We start from the raw sequence: 24,385 nt of genomic DNA, 5'->3' as shown, positions 1-24,385 counted from the left end.
GTTAGTCAAAAACAATTGAATGTAGATCCTCCAGAATTCTAGGGTAAAATTCTTGAGCTTGTGTTATGTATGTGGGGAATATAAGGTCTGACTCTGACATGATCACATTACAGAGATCAAACACAACTTCATCACAAGGAATAGTTGACAGAAACGTGCATAACTGTTTGAAAGCATTAACATTCGTGTGTGGAACAACAAAATCTTCACATTTCCACAGGTGTGATGCATTATACATCAGGTCAGGGATGCCACTGGGTACATTGTTATTCTTCATTGGACTGATACGGTGACTGTTCCACACAGCCTTGATCTTAACCAGCTGTTCCTGAGAGGGGGGGGGGGATGAAAGAAAAAAAAACAGAAATAGGTTAATTTCAGTTTCATTACTTTTGTTTGCTTTTATTTAAAAGGTTTTAAAAAAAGTAACCGTTAACTTGTGGACTTTAGGAGAAGGGGCCAGGAGAGATGTTACTACATTATGTTGCAGTGCATCTCTGCACAGCAGCGTATTGACAGACATCAACCCATTTGGTCATTGGAATTTTCATTTCTCAATTTTTTTCACAAGGCTACTCCTTTTTTGTTGTTAGTATTACATCAGAATAACGCACATTAATACAGAGACAGCATAAATGTTTGGGTTTAGAGTTCGAAGTAAATAGGAGGAAGTAGAGTCCCCTGAAATCAATCAGTCTTGTTGATCGCACTGAAAAGGCTATTCAAAGTTTTGGAGGTCCTGAGTTCAAATCCGGCTCCAATTCTTTTTTTCCCCCCCAGTGTCTTGTCTAGCAATGTGGCCATAAGAATTATTGTCTTATCGCCAAATAAAGCTTGACAGATTTTGCTTTCACAAGTGGAGCAGTCAGCTTAGAGCCACATAGTGCTCCGCTATTATGATTCAAAGGTAATCAAATTATGTGGACAATGGGAAAGTAGAAGAGTAAAGGAAGAGCAAGAAGAGAAAAAAAGAAATGAGGTGAAAGAAAGAGATAAAAGGGAGAGAGTGATAAAACGGCTTCAGTCTGCTTCATTACCTGCAAAGAGATATGTAAAAAGAACAGCAAACAGATTTAGTATAACAAAAACAGTGAAGTAACACCATGATATTGTTGCTAAATTATATGTGTTATTTAAACTAACTATCTAAATGATGGGCATTCTGTATAGAAGTGAACACTAAGTACCTGGAGCCCAGCACCTGTAGGTGTTCGAGAGTGCACCCGTGTATGTAAAATTCATCCCAAAGAAAAGTGCTCAAAAGTGGATGTGAGGAACCAAAGAACCCCCAAGCACAGAGGTAGGCGCCGGGGGACCCATAACCCCAGACCCCCAAAGGGGTTCCCAAAGCAGGGCGCCCAGGAGGGGCCAACACAGAACAACTGCCCCCAACTAAGGGAAGAGGAGAGTCGACCCCGCGGAAAATCCCCAGCCGCCGCAATGCCGATGCCCCCAGGAGCCGCGGGGGCGAGCACGCGGGCCTCGTTGGCAGCCAGCCCTGCTGAAGTGGAACCGGCCATGGGCACCGGAGCCCCCAGGCCCCGGGGGCGCCCCACCCCCCGTCGGGACCCCCAACCAAGCCCTGGAGGGCCACGCCCCGCGAGGCAGCCGCCAGAAATGAACTGGCACCCACCCGGGGACCCGCCCCGAGCCCGAGGGCCACCAATGCACCAGCGGTCCCGAGCCCCAGCCAGCAGAGGGGGGCAGTACGGGGGAATGGGCTCCGCACCTAGCGGAGACTTGAGATGTTCTTGGGAAAGGGAGTGGATCAGACCCAAACCTTTAAAAAAAACACACACAAAAAAAACCACACAATCTCATTCACACCTTCCCACCCTAGTGCCCCCAATCCTGCTCCAATTCTTACCAAGTTTTGTTATCAGAGTGATTGGGTAAGGGTGTGGGGGGAGGGGAGGGGGGTGTAAAAATAAAGGCATTAACAGGTTAGTGCGTGTATGCTCTCATGGTTTAGTGGTGATGTTGGTTGTACTGAGGAAGCCATTCAAGGTTCTGAATTCAAATACTGCTCTAATTCTTACCAAGTTTTGTTATCAGAATAATGGGGGGGGGGGGGATGAAAAAATAAAGGCGCTAGGAGACCATGTTCGAGAGGGAATGGTCTCATAGTGTAGTGGTATTGTTTGTGGTACTGAGAAGGCTATTCAAGATTCAGAGTTCAAATCCTGCCCTAATTCTTACAAAGTTTTATTATCAGACTGATGGAGGGAAAATGATAAAATAAAAGTGTTAGGAGAAGAGGTGAGAGAGTGAATGGTCTTCTGGCATACAGGTGTTGTTTATGGTACTGAGGAAGCTATTCAAGGTCCTGAGTTCAAGTCCTGGTTGTTCTTACAAACTTTTGTAATCAGAATGATGAAGGGGGAGGAATAAATGTGCTATGAGACAGTACCAGGGAGGGAATCGTCTCATAGTGTAGTGCTGTTGTTAGGGGCCTAAGAAGGCCATTCAAGGTCCTAAGTTCAAATCCAGCTCTAATTCTTAACAAATTTTATCATCAGAATGATGGATGGAAAAATAAAAAAATATAGGCATTAGGAGAACAGGTATGAACGTAAACAATCTCGTGGTGTAGTGGTGATGTTGAGGGTACTGAGAAGGCTATTCAAAGTTCTGAAGGTCCTGATTTCACATCCTGCTTATTCTTACAAAATTTTGTAATCAGAATGATGGGGAAAAATAAAGGCACTAGGAGAAATGATTAGAGAGTAAATGCTCTCATGGTGTAGTTGGTGGTCCTCAGAAGGATATTGAAGTTACTGAGTTCAAATCCTACTAATTCTTACCAAGTGTTATTATCAGAATGATGGGAAAAAATTAAAAAATAAAAGCGCTAGGAAAACAGCGAAGTGAGCGAATGCTCTCATGGTGTAGTGTTGATGTTGGTGGTAGAGAGATGACTAGTCAAAGTTCTTAAGGTCCTGAGTTCAATTCCTGCTTATTCTTACAAAGTTTTGTTATCCGAATGATGGGTGGAAAAAAAATGAATATTGTAAAGGAACTTTGAGACCATGCTGCAACACGAATGGTCTCATAGTGTAGTGGTGTAGTTGGTGGTACTGAGAAGGTTGTTGAAGGTTCCGAAGCTCCTGAGTTCAAATCCTGCTTATTATTACAACATTTATTATCAGAATGATGGGAAAAAATTAAAAAATAAAAGCGCTAGGAAAACAGTGAAGTGAGCGAATGCTCTCATGGTGTAGTGTTGATGTTGGTGGTAGAGAGATGACTAGTCAAAGTTCTTAAGGTCCTGAGTTCAATTCCTGCTTATTCTTACAAAGTTTTGTTATCCGAATGATGGGTGGAAAAAAAATGAATATTGTAAAGGAACTTTGAGACCATGCTGCAACACAAATGGTCTCATAGTGTAGTGGTGTAGTTGGTGGTACTGAGAAGGTTGTTGAAGGTTCCGAAGCTCCTGAGTTCAAATCCTGCTTATTATTACAACATTTATTATCAGAATGATGGGAAAAAATGCAAAAATAAAAGCGTTAGGAAAACAGTGAAATGAGTGAATGCTCTCATGGTGTAGTGTTGATGTTGGTGGTAGAGAGATGACTAGTCAAAGTTCTTAAGGTCCTGAGTTCAATTCCTGCTTATTCTTACAAAGTTTTGTTATCCGAATGATGGGTGGAAAAAAAATTAAAAAATAAAGGAACTTTGAGACCATACTGGAACGCGAATGGTCTCATAGTGTAGTGGTGTAGTTGGTGGTACTGAGAAGGTTGTTGAAGGTTCCGAAGCTCCTGAGTTCAAATCCTGCTTATTATTACAACATTTATTATCAGAATGATGGGAAAAAATGCAAAAATAAAAGCGTTAGGAAAACAGTGAAATGAGTGAATGCTCTCATGGTGTAGTGGTGATGTTGGTGGTAGAGAGATGACTAGTCAAAGTTCTTAAGGTTCTGAGTTCAATTCCTGCTTATTCTTACAATGTTTTGTTATCCGAATGATGGGTGGAAAAAAAAAGAAAAAATAAAGGAACTTTGAGACCATACTGGAACACGAATGGTCTCATAGTGTAGAGGTGTAGTTGGTGGTACTGAGAAGGTTGTTGAAGGTTCCGAAGGTCCTGAGTTCAAATCCTGCTTATTCTTACAACATTTTTATTAGAATGATGGGTAAAAAAAAAAGAAAAAATAAAGGCTCTATGAGACCAGGCTAGAGAGGGAATGGTCTCATAGTGTAGTGGTAGTGGTACTGAGAAGGCCATTCAAGGTTCTGAGATCGTGTCCCGCAAGGAGGGAGGTAGTCAAGGTGTTGTTATCAGAAAGTTGGGCAGAAAAGATTAGTGTGTGAGGAGAGCAGGTTAGCGTGGCAATGGTCTCATAGTGTGGTGGTATTGAGAAGGTTATTCAAGGTTCTGACTTTGTGTTGTGCAAGGTGTTGTTAGCAGTGAGGAGGATGTGTGCTAAGAAAGCAGGTTGGAGAGGGTGTGGTTTGTGGTACTGAGAAGGATGTTCAGTCAGTGGTGCTGTAGGTGTGTGCCTATGTGTGAGCCTGGATCAAACCTCCCTCTGAGGTGGGTTGGGGAGGGGGCTTTGTCTCAACATGTCCAGAGCCAGGGTGCGGGAACAGAGCCCTTTCCCCAACCCACCTCAGAGGGAGGCTTGGTTCAGGCTCAAACTAGGAAAACCAGCTGCAGAGTGAGTGGTAGGAAATGCAAAGGTTCATAGTGGTGGTTATGGTAGAGAGGCCGTCCATAGTGGTGGTTATGGTAGAGAGGCCGTCCATAGTGGTGGTTATGGTAGAGAGGCCGTCCATAGTGGTGGTTATGGTAGAGAGGCCGTCCATAGTGGTGGTTATGGTAGAGAGGCCGTCCATAGTGGTGGTTATGGTAGAGAGGCCGTCCATAGTGGTGGTTATGGTAGAGAGGCCGTCCATAGTGGTGGTTATGGTAGAGAGGCCCATACTTCAAGTTGGCAAGGTTTTGTCAGTTTTCTCTTCTCAGAGGGGAAAGAGAGCAAAATTTTGTTAAGGGGTCAGCACCAGTTTTTCCTTCTATAGCCACCACCACAATTCTACTAACACCCTACTCTGCACCATAACCATTTCTGTTGCACATCCTACTCTGCACCATAACCACTTCTGTTGCACATCCTACTCTGCACCATAACCACCCTGCTGAGCACTCCGGCCTGTTTTCCTAGTTTGAGCCTGGATCAAACCTCCCTCTGATGGTTTGGGGAGGGGGCCTTTTCCCCTCATCCCAATTGTGGACATGTATTTCAGACACAGCCCTCTCCCCACCCCAGAGGGAGGTTTGATCCAGGCTCAGGACTAGGTACAGCACCACAGACATAACTAACCTACTACATTCTGAATACAATCTCAGTACCATCAACCACACCCTCTCTAATCAACTCTTCTAAGCATAGATCTCCCAACCGCCTTAACTTTCTGATAACAGCACCATGACTACCTCCTTGCGTGACACAAACTCAGAACCTTGACTAACCTTCTCAGCACCACCACACTACAAGACCATTCACTCTCTAACCTGCTCTCCTAGCACACTGCTCTTTTCTGCCCACAACACCTTGACTACCTCGCGGGACATGATCTCAGAACCTTGAATGGCCTATTCAATACCACCAACATCACCACTACACTACGAGACCATTCCCTCTCCAACCCAGTCTCATAGTGCCTTTACTTTTTTTCCACCCATCATTCTGACAATAAAACTTTGTAAGAATAACCAGGATTTGAACTCAGGACCTTGAAGAGCATTCTCAGTGGCACCAACACCACCACCACTACACCATGAGACCATTCACTCTCTCAATACTTTTCCTAGCGCCTTTATCTTTTCATCATTCTGATAACAAAACGTTTTAAGAATAAGTAGGATTTGAACTCAGAACCTTGAGTTCTGAGTACCACCAACATCACCACTACACCATGAGACCATTCACTCTCTCAACACTTTTCCTAGCGTCTTTATCTTTTCATCATTCTGATAACAAAACTTTTTAAGAATAAGTAGGCTTTGAACTCAGAACCTTGAGTTCTGAGTACCACCAACATTACCACTACACCATTCACTCGCTCCACTGTTTTTCTTGTGCACTTATTTTTTTTTTCATTTCTTTCTGCCATTCTGATAACAAAACTGTGTTAAAATTAGCAGGACTTGAACTAAGGACCTTCAGAACTTTGAACATCAGTCTCTGTACCACCAATAATACCATTACACCATGAGACCTTTCAAGGGCTGACCAGTTCTCCTAGCAGATTTATCCTTTTTTTTTCCACGCTGGTGTTAAAACCTAGGATTTGAAACTCAGGTCTTTCAGAACATTGAGTATCAGTCTCTGTACCATTAATGACACCAACGCACCATGAAACCGTAACAACTTTAGCCCCGAGATCAGAAACATAAAGACTGGGTGAACTACATCAGAATTTAAACTCTGGATCATTGGAACTGCCAGCTAGATTCTCTACCCGCTGATGTACCAAGGAAATGACTCCAACCTAATAATTTATTTATCATATTTACCCTGAAAGAGATTATGAAGTTTAAGTTCTGATAATGTAAGCCATCACACCATAAGATTGTTCATACGAGTGACTGTTCTAGTATGTACATTCAGGATTCGTCATGAAAAAAGAACTGGCAGAGCGGTTTCATCTTTGTCGGGAGTGAAATTTTCATTGTTCCTGGTTTCCCTCCCTCCTCAGAATGATGATTTGGACACACATCCTCCTATAAAACAAGAGGAATTTAAACACGTTCCACAGCTCTGTGAGGATGTCCTCTGACAAAAATCAATCTTTCACTTTTTAACAAGCTATTTTCATGCAAAGAACTTCTCATCCATCCATCCATTTTCCGTCACGCTTGTCCCTTTGTGGAGTCGCGATGGATGCCAGTGCCTATCTCCAGCATTCACTGGGCAAGAGGTGGGGTACAATCTGGACAGGCTGCCAGTCTGTCGCAGGGGAACACAGAGACAAACAGGACAAACAACCATTTAAAAAAATTAAAGGAATAATCTCTAAGACCATCAAACTAGCTTTAAACTTGTGTGTGTTTACCTCTGATTTATATAATTTATAAACGCCTTTCTGTTAAATTCTTTTACAGTTTTTTAGCTTTTTCTCCATGGTTGTCATTGTTAAACATGAAATAACAGCTGGCTAGTCATTAACATTCATGAGGTGCTTTGCATTGACTTTTTATGGGTGGGTAGAGGAGGCAGAACCTGGAAAAACTAATGTTCAGGTACAGTTACTGTATGCCCTTCTCAGTGTTTGACATATGTACACTTTTGTATGGATTCTGTAAAATGTTTTATAAATGAGGTCCCAGGTCATAATTTTGACAATTGATTGCACATATGTTGAAATATTGCTTTTGTGCCTTCCTCACATATCACAAGTGTTCTAAATTTTAAGCTTGAATCAGTATTGGTGTTAGCTCCAAAGCTATTGTGATGTCACCCAGAAAAACTGATGTCAGTAGCTCTGTCTCATAAATGCCTCCTTAGGGAGTTAGAATAGTGAGTTTTGCGATCTCTTGATTTTTCTGGTTAGTAATTTATTAGATTAGCATTCAGTTAGTTCATTTAGGGTTTATTTACTTTGTTCTATCAGTCCAACTCTTACTCCCAGGGTGTACCCTAGACTGCCAGGCATATTTTGCTTTAGGCACATTTTTCAAGTATTCTGTGTGTCCCTCTTACAGGACTGAGTTATAATTTGGGCTACTGAGGTAGATACTCTAGTCTACTTTTACTTTTTGTGAGATGTTTTACCTCCCTCCCTTACCTTCAAGATCTTCATGATGTTGAAGAACTTTGTCTAAGAGTTTGGGTCATTGAATCTACCACAGAAACTTAAGAATCGTAACTTTTTAACTCTTTACTTACAAATATGTAATCTAAAGTTTGAGTTCTTGTTTTAATCCTCACAATGTACTCTTGAAGATGAACTCCCAATTATTTCAACACAAATAAGCTCCCCACCCGCCGAAGCCACCAGCTCAGAACAGTGCAGCTTTGTTAAATGTCTCCTTCAAGAGATACTATGTATGTTTCAGGGAATTAAGCCACATTATAGAATTTTAAGACTTTTATGAGCAAGCACACCTGCCCAGAGCCTGCCATGCTGCCAGAAACTCCTCCTGGCTCTGGTTGGTATTTTCTAACTGGAAGCAGTGGACTGTTTTTCTGCATATGACCACTGTAAGGGACCAGAGAAGATGGATTTTTTTCACAGATTATCTGTTTCTTTTTTATAGTTTTAACACATATGTAGGGGAAAAAAAACAAAAACATTTATACAGAACTTACCTACTGCATCTTTAAATCTTCCAAACATCCAACTTTTAATCCCCAGACTTCCACTGCTGGGATCTTGGCATACTCTCCATTGAGTCAGCTCCTCACTACAAGCTTACGTTCAACCCTAACTTTGGATTCTAAAATTGACATTCCTAACTTTGGAAACAAAAAGAAAGTAAAACTCTGGCATTTTACAAAGTTTTGGCTAAGCAGCGGTTTGCTTGGCAGCAAAGATACTGGTGGGGCAGGCATATTAACAACTTACTTAACAACAAACTACAAAACCTAAGTTAATTCACAACTTTAGGAAGTCGATGGCAACTTTTAATAATATTAGTGACTCTCATCTTGACTCCAAAGGCAAGTCACAATATGTTTTTGCCGCCTTGCAGCGGGGCAGATTAAGTAGTACTGTCCCCTGCTGAAATGGACAATGCAGTACAATGGACTGCGATGAGTGAAAACCTCTTTGGCATTGCAAAGCCCTCCGAGTCCAGGATTGTACATGAATTTTGCACAGCCTTCATTCAAACTGTTCCTATATGAGCCGTCTTGAGTAAGAGTTTTTGTGAGGTCTAAAATCTTGCTGTCCCTCCACTGAGCAGTGGTCTGAAATGTGATGTCCCAGCTCACTTACATTTGTGAACTCAGCAGCCAGATCAGTCCATTAACTCAGCTCCGCTTTGCCCAATTCCTGCAGTAACTTTTGTAGGTTTATTGCCACAGTCCAACAAAGAATCCTAATACCACAACTGTGACGTGCCAGATCTCCTGGTATCCTGCAGTCTAACCAGTAGAGAGTGCAACTCGATGATGGACTTTATTGTCCAAAAGGAAATTTGTCTTGGGTACAGACTCTGGCTGCTACATAGTCCAAACTATGTGTCACACTACATTCACACACACAAAAAACACTACTATAGAAATTCCATTATCAGAAAAATAAATACATAAAAGAAGCATGTTATATTGCATTCACAATAAAACATCAAAATGAAAAAAATTTATAAAGACCTACAGAATCAGCTGTAAAGGCTCAGTTTATTTCTTTTTTGGAAACCAAAGAACATGGAAATTGACTGAGGTTTGAAGTTTTCATCACATCGGCTTTTTCAGGAGGTCAAATGATGCTATCTAAGAAAACTTAATTAATTGCCAGTCATGATCGCAGAAAGATAAATCAGCCTTTTCATGTTTATGTGCTAAACCCATGGTCCATCAGGTCAGAACACATCCAATTCATTACGGACATCCCATTTTGACTGCTTTGACAATAAATGTATTAAACCAGATAAAAAGAGCCATTGATATGAAGACAATGTAGAAAACCTTAATGTTTTTGGTAATGCTGTCTTTTATTTAATTTTTTATATCTTTGAATTAATTTGTTGTGTGGCTTGTCCACCTGGTTATGGCTGTTCAGTACACGATGATCAACCTATTTCAGGGATATTTTTGCACACATCCTGGGTCCTTCCTTATATAGCTGACCTTGAACTCCATAGTTTTTGATCTGAAAGCCATTTTCTTTGCTGAGATTATTTCCTTCTGTGTCCAGTAAAATTATGTACTAATTGGTTAGTACTTTTAGTGGTTATGGGGTGTTTCATTAACATTTTGCTGGTATGTGCCATGCAGAGGCTTGTTTTTTCCTGGTGTTCCTCTTGTAGATTGTTTCAGCAGGTAATCGGTGGAGGTCATCTTCTTGTTTCTTCGTGAGTGATGGCCTTCCTTCTGCTTGGTTCAAGTGCTGGACTTTGAACCATCCATGCATTATGAGGAGCTTGTTTGCAAGCCCCTGTGACACCAGAATCACACCATTGTCTTTCGATCCAATAAGAGACTTTATAATGGACTAGGTGGTCTTCAGGACTGGATCTCAGGAGAAACCTGTCTCTGATGGGTTTTTTCTCTGAATGGAGATCCAGAAATGTTGGCTTTTGTTCATTTGGTTGTCGGAGAACTTTATACTTTTACACATCATGTCCAACAGTTTATCAGCAACCAGAACTTACCAGAACCATTTCAGCTTAACTTTGGTTTCATGTTGTAGTGTCCATCCAACAGCTCAACACTTGTTTAAAACTTTTTATTGTTCCTTGTTAGCCTTCAGGAGCCTTCAGAGAAATGACTCTACAGACCACACAGAATACTTTCTACAGACTGAGCTGTTTGATCACACAGCTGAAACACCCCATCCTAAGGGATGGATTAAATGCAGAGTAATTTCCCTCTGTGGGACTGTAAGGGAAATCTTTTTTTTAAACAGTTCATTGATCACCAAACTGTAAAATGCTTCAAAAAATAAACTAAATCCTTCTCTGATAAACAAAAAGCCACAGAGTAAAGCTTGATGAAATCAAAATGAAACACGACTCATGCTACACGTTTACAGTCCATCGGTGTTCTGTTCTCGCTTCGTTATAATCTATATCATCCCGTTGAGTCTCTAGTACACACAGAGGTCAGGAAACTTCATCTCAAAGATTGGCGTCGAACGACGGGACGATTGTCCTGAAGGAGATGGAGGAGGACGAACGATCAGATCAAAGACCTGATCTAGTTTGGACTGAAGCAATGAAGTCTGAGGGAGAGACAAAACCAACCGTAAGTTGGACAGTTTGAGTTGTTTTCACACTGAGACAGGATATCTGTACATCTGTTTGATCACAAATAACGCTATCTGATCCAGAGCTTCCAAAAAGGAGATTCTGGGACTAACTAAAGACCTGATCACACTAACTTTGAAGCAGTTTGAAACCCAGATAAACCTTCATCTCATAAACCAAACAGAACTACTCCTGGTTTAGTTCGGGGAGCGGCTCACCCTGGATCCACACAGAGCTGCTATTTCCTCAAAAGGAGCCGTCTGAAACCTCTCCACCACCTCCATCCTCTTCCTCCTCTCCTCCTCCTCCACAGCTCCTCTGTCCTCTAAAAGGCAAGACAACATCTCTAATGACAGCAGGAACAAACCGAAACAGGTATGCAGAGGATGAAATGTTTTACCAATGGTGTTCTTCAGTGTCTCAAAGGTGATCTGTTCGATTTGAGGTTTCTGCAGAGCACAACGGGAAACATTAGGAACCCTGTGGATGAACAGAAATACTTAGAGAGACGGAAACAAACCTGAGGGTCAGAAGTGGACGCGTGGTCTATGGCCATCTGCAGAGAGACGGTGTCTGCGATGCTCATCTTCCGGGACAGACGATCTTCATCTGAAAAAAAAAACTAAAGTCTGAGAAGTACAAATCCCGGGGCGAACTTTCACTCCGTCCATTTGCTGAGTGAGAAATGTTAATCAGTAAGTACTGATAAACTAAAAGCCTTGGTTTTAAGTGTTATGTGGCTAGGAGTCTTCAGCTGATCCAAAATGCTGAAACAAGAGTTCTGATGAAAATCAACAAGAGGGATCATATTTCTCCAATTTTAGCTTCCCTTCATTGGCTTCCTGTAAAATCAAGAATAGAATTTAAAATTCTTCTTCTAACGTATAAAGCCCTTAATAGTCAAGCTCCATCATATATCAGAGCTCTAATTACCCCGTATGTTCCTAACAGAGCACTTCGCTCTCAGACTGCAGGTCTGCTGGTGGTTCCTAAAGTCTCTAAAAGTAGAATGGGAGGCAGATCCTTTAGCTATCAGGCTCCTCTCCTGTGGAACCAACTCCCAGTTTTGGTCCGTGAGGCAGACACCCCGTCTACTTTTAAGACTAATCTTAAAACTTTCCTTTTTGACAAAGCTTCTAGTTAGAGTGGCTCATGTTACCCTGAGCTACCTCTATAGTTATGCTGCTATAGGCTTAGGCTACTGGAGGACATCAGGATCTATTTTTCTCACTCTACTGATTTCTACTGTTCTCCAGTTTTGCATTGTATTACATTGAAATGACTGTCGTCATTTCAGCTTTTAACTTTTTGCTCTTTCTCTTTTTCTTCATAGTAGGTACACCTGGTCTGGCGTTCTGTTAACTGTGACATCATCCAGGGAAGACGGATCACCCGCTACTACCATCTAATGTAGAACAGATTACTGGAACAATGTGTGCTTCTGTGCTTTTTTGTTTCTCTTGTTGTATCTCTGCTCTGTCTTCTGTAACCCTCAGTCGGTCGAGGCAGATGACCGTTCATACTGAGCCCGGTTCTGCTGGAGGTTTTCTTTTCTGTTAATGGGTGGTTTTTCTTTCCGCTGTTGCTTCATGCTTGCTCAGTATGAGGGATTGCAGCAAAGCCATGGACAATGCAGACGACTCTCCCTGTGGCTCTACGCTTCTCCAGGAGTGAATGCTGCTTGTCAGGACTTTGATGCAATCAACTGGTTCCCTTATATAGGAAATTTTTGACCAATCTGTATAATCTGACCCAATCTGTATAATATGATTGAATTTGACTTTGTAAAGTGCCTTGAGATGACATGTTTCATGAATTGGCGCTATATAAATAAAATTGAATTGAATTTAAATTGAGTGCATGTACCTGTTAACTGAGGTGTATAAGGTGTGCTGAGACGTTCGCATTGTGCACTGTAGCTGCTTCCAATGAGGGCCTCGCATATCTTGGACTGGATGAACAGGAAAGCTTTGTCCACCTTCAGATCGGCCTTCGGAAGCCTGATAAACATGTTAAAACCACATTACTGAGCCTCTTGGAGTAAACTTGTAATCCTTAAAGGGATCTTATTGTTTTCTTACATCAACAAGCTGATGCATTGTTCTAGTGACCCACCAAACAGCTGCTGTAAATGATTTGCTTGTTTATGTACCTGGGCTGGTCACACAGGACGTTTTCAGGCAGCAGGTGCGGCGCGTCCTTCTGACGGCTTTCTATGACCTGCAGAAACACAAGAATAGAGTAAATTTGCTGCTTCCAAACATCCATTCCTGGTTTTTCACGCCGTGATCACCTGAGTGACATGCTGATGGAGAGCTGGAGGCGGGCCGAGCTGTGACAGGAGATGGAGGGAGGCGGCGCAGACGGCGTGAAGACTGCAGCGGTTAAAAACAGAGAGGTTCTCCTGATTGGACGCTCCCAGTTCCTAGGCAGCCAATCACAGAGCGGTTCATGAGACATGGGGAAGGGCAGCACGGTGACGGACGTTCCTGTCAGATCATCCGTCCTCACCTGCAGCGCCAGGATCAGTCGGAGCAGGTCCACCAGGACCTCCTCGTTAATCAGTTCCACACTGAGAACAGCCAGCAGGCTGAAGAGCGCCTGGTAGTGGTTCGGCCCGTTGTTCTCCTCCTTACAGGCCAGGTAGACGTGTCTGTAGAGACGCTGGGCGTGCTGCACAGACAAAAAAAAACACAGAAAAGTCAGGAAAATATGTTAAAATACTGAAACAAAGCCTGCAGACTGTTAACGCAGCGTCCAACTGTCACTTTTTCATTATCATTCCTTGTTTCTGAATTGCTTTTAGTGCCAAATAGAGCCCAAGAGATTCACCTTCACAAGTGGAGCATTAGTGCTTTCCCTGATATGCATGGAATAAAACTTTGACGTTATTTTGGAATTATTGTTAACAAAAAAGCTAAAAGGGAGAGAAGGTGTGGAAAAAAACAGAGTAGAGGAAAAAAGAGAACACAAGATAACATCCTAGGAGTCTGCTTCTACACCTGCAGAAAAAGACATAGAAAGGCAAAAAAACAAACATAAGTATCACATGTTACATATATGAACTCCTGCTGTTGAAAGCAGTTACCGGTAAAATACCAGATGATTCATAGGCATTGTAGACGTCAGAGAAGGTACATAAAGGGGACTGAAAAAAAAGGAAAACGGGTCAGTTATCCCGGGGAGGCACGCTCATGCTCAGGTAGATAGTCAGGGACACCATGCTATTAAACAAACTATCAGAGAACAACCAAGTGGTGACACATTTAGCACTGATGTCATCTGAGGAAATGGACAGCCCCTTTGCACAGGAGTGTATCTAGGTTCTATAAAATACTAATAACCTTTATTCTGGGTTCCCTCTTCCTCATTCCTTTTCCCCCATGTCGAACCTGTGTAGAGCTACAGTACTCATCTGTACCATTTCTCTGGCTTGTTTAGATTAAATGTGTTAAAGTATAGTTTCTGTTCCAAGAGCATTTTCCGTCTAAAGAAGTTAATTATTTATTTATTCATTGATGGCCACTTCTCTGGGATAAAAGGGCCAAGCAGGGCGCAAAGGCGTCTAGCCGCAGACAGGGAGAGGTAACTATTAACAGCTGGTATATTTCCGCCACGACCTGGAACGCATTTACAAGAGGAACTTTACAAAACTTATAGACGACCCATTGAAAAGGCAAAAGAACAAAATATTAGAAGACAGCTATTAAAAATGGCTAACACCAAAGCTAAAGCTAGCGGAGCTCTGCTGTAACGCGACTACTGCGGCTCTCAAAATATGGATACTGACGCCAAAGGGATCAAAAATGCCTAAACATCACTGCACAAAACTCCAACTGCTTCCAACGCAAACATTTTAGCAGCCATTGAAAATCTTTAAAACATCATGTTGAACTTTGGGGTAAATATGAAGCAGAACATCCGGTCTATTGTAAATATTGCCCAAGTGGTGGAGTTCAACAGTCCTGACATCACAATGAAGACGTCATTAGCTTATGATGTAGAGACACACTGATACAAGTTAAACAGCTCCATGGGGAGCTTAGAATATCACACCTGGCCACTGAGGCTTGTTTAAAGCCTCAGTCGCCAGGTAGGGTAATTAATATTTGGGTGTATTTTTCTCATGTTGTCAAAATGAGCAGAATGGGAGGAATGCGACTGTTTGAGTATATACAGTGCAGCTTGAAAGTTCGTGAACCACCCGAACATGGTCATTGTCTTCTAAAGAGAACTTATCATAATCACGTGAAATGAACATCCAAATCTCAAATTGTAAAGCAGACCTTCCAAAAAAGGGAAACAATGAAAAAAAAAGTTACATATTTTCATTATTTATTCAACAGAAGTATTTTATCTGTCAAAAAACAGCAAATCTGCCAAGTGCAAAAAAGTGTGTGAACTCTTTCAGTTAATACCTTGTGGCATCTCCTTTTTGCAGCCATTACTTCAACCAAACGTCTTCTGTAACCAAAAACGAGTGCCTCACATCTGCTTTTTGGGATTTTTGTCCACTCCTACTTGCAGAACTCTGCCAATTGAGTGAGGTTGGAGGGACATCTGGCATGTACTGCCCGTTTCAGATCTTGCCACACCATTTCTATGGGATTGCGATCAGGACTTTGACTGTGCCAATACAGAATGCGAATCTCCCTTCTCTTAAGCCATTCTTTGGTACTTTTGCTGGTATGCTTTGGGTCGTGGACTTGTTGCATCATCCATTTTCATCCCAGCTTCAATTCCCTGACTGATGGCAGGAGATTCTGGTCAAGAATTTGTTCATAGTCCTGGGAATTGATGGTTCCTTGTATTATAGGCAGAAAAGCAGGCCCAGACTTTCACATTTCCACCACCATGCTTCACCTTATGGAGGAGGTTCTTCTCTTTAAATGCAGTGTTGACTTTTCTCTAAACATGGCGCCTGTGATTGCGGCCAAATAATAAAATTTTGGACTCATCCGTCCGGAGAATGGACTTCCAGAAAAACTCTTGTTTGTCTAAGTGCTCTCTGGCAAAGTTTAAACGGGCGGCTTTGTTCATTCTTGAGAGCAGAGGCTACTCTCCCATGAATGCCATGTCTATTGATATTTCGCCTGATTGTACATTTATCCCTTCTTTGTGTAGGTTTTGACGGCCGTCCACTTCGAGGCAGAGTTGCGGTGATGCCTAGTGCCCTCCATTTGTAAATGAATTGTCTCACATTGGATGGATGAAGCTGGAATCTTTTGGAGATGGTTATAGCTTTCCCCAGACTGATGGGCTGTCACCTTCTTCCTGGTTTCCTCAGATGTCTCCTTTTCTCTCGGCCTTGAGACTACAGTGGTTTGGTTGGTTTCCTCTCAATTTTAACCAGTGCACTTCAAAACTTTTCCCAAGGATGTCTCATTTGATTGGACTGCTTAATTGATTACTCCAGCACCTACATGTGTTTCACCTGTGAGTCTTTTACCTGACTGTCTTCACCAGTGCAGCTGTGGCTCATTTACTTTTGCAAATGCCCTGATTCCTTGTTTCATTTAGTCTGCTTACAATTCACACATTTCCCTCAAAACAAGCAAATGGAATTAATGAACATAAACCTGACATTTCATATACAAAAACTGGTAATGAGAAAATAAGAAAATCATGGTTAAAAAAAAAATAAAAATCTAAACTAGTCAACTAGTTCACAAACTTTCAAGCAGTCCTGTAATTATGAAAGCAGTAAGAAGTATGACTCACGGTACCCTATTGCCATCAAAGGGAGAGCAAGTTGTGGTTTGAATTGTTCCTCACTCAGCATTCATAACTATGTTGCTTACCTTCCGGATGAACAGGTTGTCGTGTCGGGAGCATCCGTCCTCCTTCTGCTCCAAAACCGACACATCAAACGTCACACTGTAAACAGCCAATGAATCAGCAGCAGGTTCTGCCTTTTTATTGGTTGATTTAAACTAGTTTGTACTTAGATCTGACCAGTAAACTGTTACCATCAGCAGTAACGTGTATCTGGCACCAGATCGAGGTAAAAGGTTTCAGAATGCGTTTCCTGACCTTACTGTGGTGATCCTGGGTGCGTTCTGGTGGCGGTCGATTAGCGAGGTGAGGATGGACAGAACCAGCAGGCGGATCTCTGGATCCTCCATCAGGGTGAAGGAAAGCAGAGGCTCCAGGAAGGAGGAGGGCAGCGCTGTCAGCAGGTTGCTGCTCTCGTAACGCTCTGATACCTGAGGAGGAACCTCCTGGTTACTTTATGCAAACATTTACAGAACCTTCACACTTTGTGTCCTTTGACACACTTTTGAATAACTTTTAGTGGTGTTATAGCTTTTCTTTCAAAGTTTTAGTAAAGAAATCATGTGATTAAAAAATTATTTTCTTGCATTTATTTTTTATCTATATGTATTTTTAGTTACATGTAATTGTGTCATAGTACTGAGATTTTCCCAACTACCACAAGTTCAGAATATATTCAGAATATATTGCTAAAGAAAGTTGTATTTCATCATTATTGTTACAAAAATTTACTGAAAAATAATATATTGTACTTTCAATTATTTTTTAAATAAAATATTATATACACATACACACACTCACACAATAAAAATATAAATATACATACATATACATATATATATACACATATATATATACACATATATATATATATACATACATACATACATACATACATACATATATATATATATATATACATATATATATATACATATATATATACATATATATATATACATCATACATACAATACATAGATATATATATATATATATATATATATATATATACATATATATATATACATATATATATAGTATATATACATATATAATAGATATATCTATAACACTATATATATAGATATACACACCTATATATATATACATATATATATATATATATACATATATATATATATATACACATATATATATAGATACATATATATATATATATCACATATATAGATAGATACAGATATATATATATATAATACCTATATATCTACACATATATATATATATATTATGAATAATCTACATATATATATACACAAGATATAACATATAATATATAGATATGTATATTATATATATATCTATCTATAATACATCTAGGAGATAGCATTATCTATATACAATCTGTTCTATATATTCTCTAGATATCTATCTAGATACATATTATATAGATCTAGCTCTAAGACATAGATATATATAGACATATCTATATATAACATACATAGATTAGATACACCTACATACGACATACATACTATATATATACACATACATACATCCTACATATATCATATATATTACAAGACATACATACAATCCTATATTATAATCACACATCCATACTACATACATACATATATATATACATATCTATATAATATACATCTATATATATATATACACATAGATATATATACACAATATCTACATATAATATATAGATATCATATATATATATAACATATAATATATATACATATATATACATCTATATATACATATATAGATAGCAGATATATATACATATATAATATATATATCTTACACATATATATATATATATATAAACAAACCAAAGATATAGTAGAGGTATACCCATCTTATTATACATATATATCTATATATATATATACATATATATTATATACTATATATATAGTATACATATCTAACCTCTATATAATTACCATATATAGATACTATATATATACATAGATATATTAGATATATACCCATATATATATATATCTATACACATCTATATACATATAGATATATCTATATATACACCTATATCTATAGATACACAAGATATGTCTATATACTATATATATATACATATATATACATATAGATATACATTATATATATACACCTATATATATATATATGATACATATATATATATACATATAAGATACATATATATATATACATATAGATACATTATCACTATATATATACAATATATATATATAGATACCTAGATATATATACACATATATATATATATATATACATATATATAGACCATATAGCATATCTATATAGATCATATAGACATATTATCATAATATATATACATATCTATATACATATATATATATATATCTATATATATATACATATATATATATATATTATAATATACTATATCTATAATACATTATATATACATAATATATAATATACATAATAATATACATACAATATATATAGACATAGATACATATATATATAGATATGTATATATATATCTATACATATATATCTATACATAATATATATCATATATGTATATATATATATAACATATATATATATACACATATATATAATCTATTATATATATAATATTATACATATATATATATATATATATCTCTAACAAGAATGACTATATATATCTCTTACCTATATATAGAATCTACATATAGAGAGAGATAGATATATACAGATAGATAGATAGAGACATACTATATATTATCTCTCTCCCCTCTCTCTCTTCTCTCTCTCATCCCCCTCTCTCTCTCCCATCTTCTCTCCCCCCCTTCTCTCTCTCCCCTCTCAACACACCTCTCTCCCCCTCTCTATCAATAGAGAGGACCCATCCCCCTCTTCCCCACGAATATCTACACATACCTCGCTTACCCCCTATCTCTATATCATACTCTCTATAGACCATACTATAGACACATCCTATAGATATAGATATAGATATATATATATATATATATATATATATATATATATATATATATATATATATATATATATATGCGATGGACAGCAGAGACAAATAGTTCGATAAGGGAGGAGTTGGAGTTTTTTGTCCATCTGGTCAAACGGGGACCATCAGCTGCTGAATGTGATCAGGAGCTGTGTGAATATTTCCCCAATTATTTTCTCTCACCTGTAGCAGAGACTTCAGCAGCATCACCTGGATCATCCTGCTGCCCTCAAACCTGAAACACAGACATGACAGTTACCCGTCATGTCAGCAGCTGGTTGGCCAGCTCGCTGTGGGGAACAGATGGGAAAGTTACCCGGCATTCGGAGAGCCCAGGGCGGGATAGATGCCAGGGACAGGAATTTTCCCCATGATGAACAGCATGACCTCTGACCTCTGATAGACAGGAAGTGTGTTGGCAAAGGATCCTGCAGCAACGTGGATGAAAACAAGTCAGTTCAAGCTGTCGAACTTTAGCAGAGATCAGAGAGTGACGCCCGGCCTGACCGATGGTTTTGATGACTGCGTCCTGCAGCGTTTTCTCATGAACTGATGTAGTTCTGTGTTTGCCTGCGTTGTCGTAGTAACCAGTCAGCTGGTAGTCAACGCTCTGCCTGAGCTGCCGCAGCAACGTGTTGAACACCTCCAGGACGGTGGGACCTGCAGCATGAAGCAGAAACGTATCAGGGTTGATCATATTTCCATTTGTTTAGTGTCTAAATGAACACATTCAGGCTCCTGGCTCACCTACAGATCCTGTGGCTTCTATAACAGCAGCTTCAGACAGGACCTCCACGATCCCAGCCCTGATAGACGCTGGACTTCTGCTGTTGGCGTCCAGGTGACCCAACAGCTGCTGGATGACCAGGTGGGAGTGCTGGGACTGATATAAAATGTTATTCAGCCACATCCAAACAGCTCCACCCAGTGGATATACAGCTACATGACAGCCCTTTCATGGAAAAGCAGGCAGTGACTGGAAGATATGTTCCTGCGATGCAATACCAGAGGTGATATCTGTGTTTTAGCTGACCTGAATGGAGAACATGATGATCTGAAAGCAGCGAACAGCAAATCCTCCTCCTCCCCACAAACTGTGGCTGTCCAGGTGCCTGAAAAAACAAGTCTTCTTTACCGGAGAAGTGCTGGACAAAGGTTTCTGCAGCGACACAAATGTTATATTGATGGACTTCAGTAGCTGAAATTAAATGTTTTAAGAGCTTTATCGGTGAATTGTACCCCAATGTCTAGTGTTGACCCTGTTTCACACTTTTCTGACTTTTGGTTATCCACCTGCTCTTTCAGACAAAACATTTAACTTTCTGATGAGTCAGTGAAGTTTCAGGTGTTGAGAGCCGGTCAGTGGACGCACAAACAGACAACCAGAAATAAAAAAAAAGTCAAAGGAGGACAAAACCAAACTCAAATCACATGTGGGGTTCCCCAAGGGTCCATCCTGGGGTCCCTCATACTCAATATCTACATGCTCCTTCTAGCTCAGATCATGAAAACCAATACATACTGTATGTTACGATAACTGTGTAGACGACAGACAGCTCTACATCACAATGTCAACAGAAGATTATGAACCCGTTCAACACCAAATAAATGCATAGATCTGCCAAAACTTTCTAATCCTTTTTTTGGACCAATAGAGGAGAGATCAAAGGTTAGCACACAGCTTCAGCTGCTTCAGCTAAAAACTACTAATCAGGCCCGAAATCTGGTTGTAGTGATGGACTCAGACCTGAACCTCCAAAAGCATCTAAAGACAGTTACAAGGTCGGCTTTTTATCACCTGAAGAACATTTCCAGGATTATAGGACTAATGTCTCAGAAGGATCTGGAAAAACTAATCCATGCGTTTATTTTTAGTAGAATAGATTACTGCAACGGTGTTTTCACAGGTCTGCCTAAAAAGTGGACCAGACAGCTGCAGCTGATCTAGAACGCTGCTGCCCGCGTCCTCACTAATACTAAGAAAGTAGAGCACATCACCCCAGTTCTAAAGTCCTTCCATGGCTCCCTGTATCTCAGAGAATAGACATTAAAATACTTCTCTTAGTCTATAAATCCCTGAATGGCTTAGCACCTAAATACATCACAGACTTGTTATCAGTGCATCAACCATCCAGACAAACTTCCAGTAGAATCTAAAAGTTGTGAAACCCTGAGTACCTTTAAATCAAGGTTAAAACCTATTTCTTTAGAGTTGGCTTTGAATATTAATGTTAAATTCAAACTGTTATAATCTGTGGCATCTCTGTATTAGGGGTCAGGTCCCACCAGATGCCGGTGTGGAGATTTATGTTCAATAATCAGTGGTACAGGATCATTATCTGTAGAGTAAATTGTAAAAAAGACAGATTCCCTTACCAATAAAATTCTGTTATAAACATTTGTATCAGTATATCTTGGTCTGTCAGAAAACTGACGAGCTCAGTAGGTTAAATCCTCTTGAGGCGTCTTGATATTGGGGCTGGTGCACCAACGCTTGTTTAAATAACGAACATCTGAAATAGCAGAGCGCATGCCCAACACACTCTCAGTAGACAGCCGTGGGGCACAAATACTGTGGCCGGCAAGCTAAAATCGTCCAATCAAAATGTTTGAACTGCACACATTACGTTTACGTTCTGCCGGGTAGTGTACGACAATCTAGGCAAGGGAAATTTATTTGTATAGCACATTTCAGTACAAGGACAATGCAAAGTGATTTATATGATTAAAACGTAGGGAAATAAAAACAGAATAAAAGCAACTAAAACACAGAATTGTAGGAAAATTTAAACAAAATACAACAAAGGAAAATGTAAACTAAAAGCAAATATTAATCTAGTGTTGGTTGTCCTTGCTGGCTCATTGAAGGATTGATGGGAATCTTTTCTGCTCAATTATTTAACAATATGAGTGTTTGTTATTTTATGTATAAAAATTAAATTACATTTAGCTGATATAAAATGACATTTCTAGTGTGTTGGTTTATGCTAATTTATCTGCTTAATTTAACATTGATGAAAGTCAGGTTGTAGGCATCACACAAAAAAAATAGTTTCTGCTAATAGGTACTGAGTTTATGTGCCACTTAACTTATCCTGCCAGAGACGCCACTGGTTATAGTTAACTGAAACATCATTAGATTAAGATCGTAGTCCAACATATCTTGACCTACTGCTACTATTCCACTGCAATGTGTTTTTTTCATGTGCAGTACTTTGAATTGTCGTGTTAATGAAATGCTCTACAAATAAACTTGCCTCGTTTTTGTAAAGAATGACGCATCTGATGTGAGGCGATGTTATGCAGAGTAAGTTTCTTACATGAGCACAGGTTTGATGGCGTTGTTGATGTGACCATAAGCGGCTCGACCCAGCAGCTCTCTGAAACACACCTCCGTCTGCTCTGCTGGAGAACCGCTGCATGCAGACGGAATGAAGCAGAGACTAAAGTGTTAAAGAAAACACTCATTCTCACTGTCCATTTTATCCCCCAGAAGATGTTCCACCCAGAGCAGAGACAGTATTGGTGTACCTGTTGCTGTGGCAGTGCTCCAGGTTGACCAGCAGGGCGGGGACAATCTGCTCCATGTGACGAGGCTCCCAGATGTTTACCTGCAGCTCGTCGTCCACCGTCTTCCTAACCACGCCCTGCAGGCCGCAGATCCCCGACACTCGGATCCTAGACACAGATAATCAATCTGTACTGCCGGCTCGGGTTAATTAACACCACACAACACAACCGCTGACGTTTTTTCTTCATAGTGAGAGTGAAAAATTATTCCCCATTAATTCAAACTGATGTATTTTATCCTCTTGGTTTTTGGGCAAAATTATCTGAATCTATCGACTTTAAGATATTTTATTTTAATTTGTTTGTAGTTCTTTGTAGAGTTAAAAAGAATAGTTCTCAACAAAGATAGCATGCATTTTATTTATTCATGGTTCTTAAATAGACTTTATTTAATTGGGTTAGTCCCACTGAGATATAATATCTCTTACTAGAGAGACCTGGTCAACTAACTTCATCTTTGTGTTATGCCATAACAACATGAAGAACTGCAACTCCCAGCATGCAACACAGTTTGGATGGGATTACACCCTGAGGCTATAACCCAGCGTGGGCACGGTTCTTCTGCCGTCTTTCGCACAGCGGCGCTGTATTGGGAAGACGTTCAGCTGAAACTGTGTGTTTTAACACGTGGAGGGCCTGTGAGCGAGCACTTTGCTGACCTCAACCTCACCTTTTTCCCTCTAATGTTTGTGATAACGAGGAGGTCTAGACTTTAACTCAACCCTAAGTAGAAGGACTGGGGAAATCCCAGTTCTTCTAGGGATCAACAGAACGTCTTCCATTCTTGGTTTGACCAAGCAAAGCTAGCCTTGGTTAGCACTAGTTTATTATCTGGGCCAAAGCTAAGCTATCGTGAAACCGCTCGTTGCTAACATGCTAGCTATCGTTAGCCCGCCACTAATTTTGGGGCCCACAAGCCAGAACTGTATTGAAGCTAATTGTTGTGTGAGCTAACTATGGATAGGGGCTAGCTCACCATTTTAAGCTTCAGACCTAAAGATGGCCGCCATTACAGTACCTCAAAACCATTAGCCAAACCCCTTTTAAATACTGTTTACATCTCAAATGCTACCATTTGATGCTGATTGCTCGATGTTGAGTTAAGCAGGACTCAATCAACTGTGAAATTACTTACAGACTGCTACCT

At 39.9% G+C, this 24,385-nt stretch overlaps 1 protein-coding gene across 1 annotated transcript in view; it reads right to left on the bottom strand.

Moving 5' to 3' along the window:
- Positions 1 to 9,963: 9,963 nt before the first annotated feature.
- LOC105918790 (protein EFR3 homolog B) overlaps positions 9,964 to 24,385 on the bottom strand; it is a 28,287-nt gene continuing 13,865 nt past the window's right edge. The window contains exons 7-23 of the mRNA XM_012853947.3: positions 23,200 to 23,346; positions 22,989 to 23,084; positions 20,702 to 20,780; positions 20,416 to 20,551; positions 20,176 to 20,328; positions 19,985 to 20,096; positions 19,852 to 19,903; positions 16,954 to 17,126; positions 16,722 to 16,797; positions 13,432 to 13,593; positions 13,214 to 13,345; positions 13,073 to 13,140; positions 12,787 to 12,920; positions 11,441 to 11,529; positions 11,321 to 11,369; positions 11,139 to 11,245; positions 9,964 to 10,895 (exon numbers count right to left, since the gene is read on the bottom strand). Of these exons, the coding sequence (XP_012709401.2) occupies positions 10,761 to 10,895; positions 11,139 to 11,245; positions 11,321 to 11,369; positions 11,441 to 11,529; positions 12,787 to 12,920; positions 13,073 to 13,140; positions 13,214 to 13,345; positions 13,432 to 13,593; positions 16,722 to 16,797; positions 16,954 to 17,126; positions 19,852 to 19,903; positions 19,985 to 20,096; positions 20,176 to 20,328; positions 20,416 to 20,551; positions 20,702 to 20,780; positions 22,989 to 23,084; positions 23,200 to 23,346 (1,900 nt within the window). The 3' untranslated portion in view covers positions 9,964 to 10,760. The remainder of the gene's footprint in view (positions 10,896 to 11,138; positions 11,246 to 11,320; positions 11,370 to 11,440; positions 11,530 to 12,786; positions 12,921 to 13,072; positions 13,141 to 13,213; positions 13,346 to 13,431; positions 13,594 to 16,721; positions 16,798 to 16,953; positions 17,127 to 19,851; positions 19,904 to 19,984; positions 20,097 to 20,175; positions 20,329 to 20,415; positions 20,552 to 20,701; positions 20,781 to 22,988; positions 23,085 to 23,199; positions 23,347 to 24,385) is intronic.

The sequence above is a fragment of the Fundulus heteroclitus genome, chromosome 24 (genome assembly GCF_011125445.2).
Source record: "Fundulus heteroclitus isolate FHET01 chromosome 24, MU-UCD_Fhet_4.1, whole genome shotgun sequence".
In the NCBI taxonomy this organism is placed as follows: Eukaryota; Metazoa; Chordata; class Actinopteri; order Cyprinodontiformes; family Fundulidae; genus Fundulus; species Fundulus heteroclitus.
This window is presented reverse-complemented; position numbering and strand designations above follow the sequence as displayed.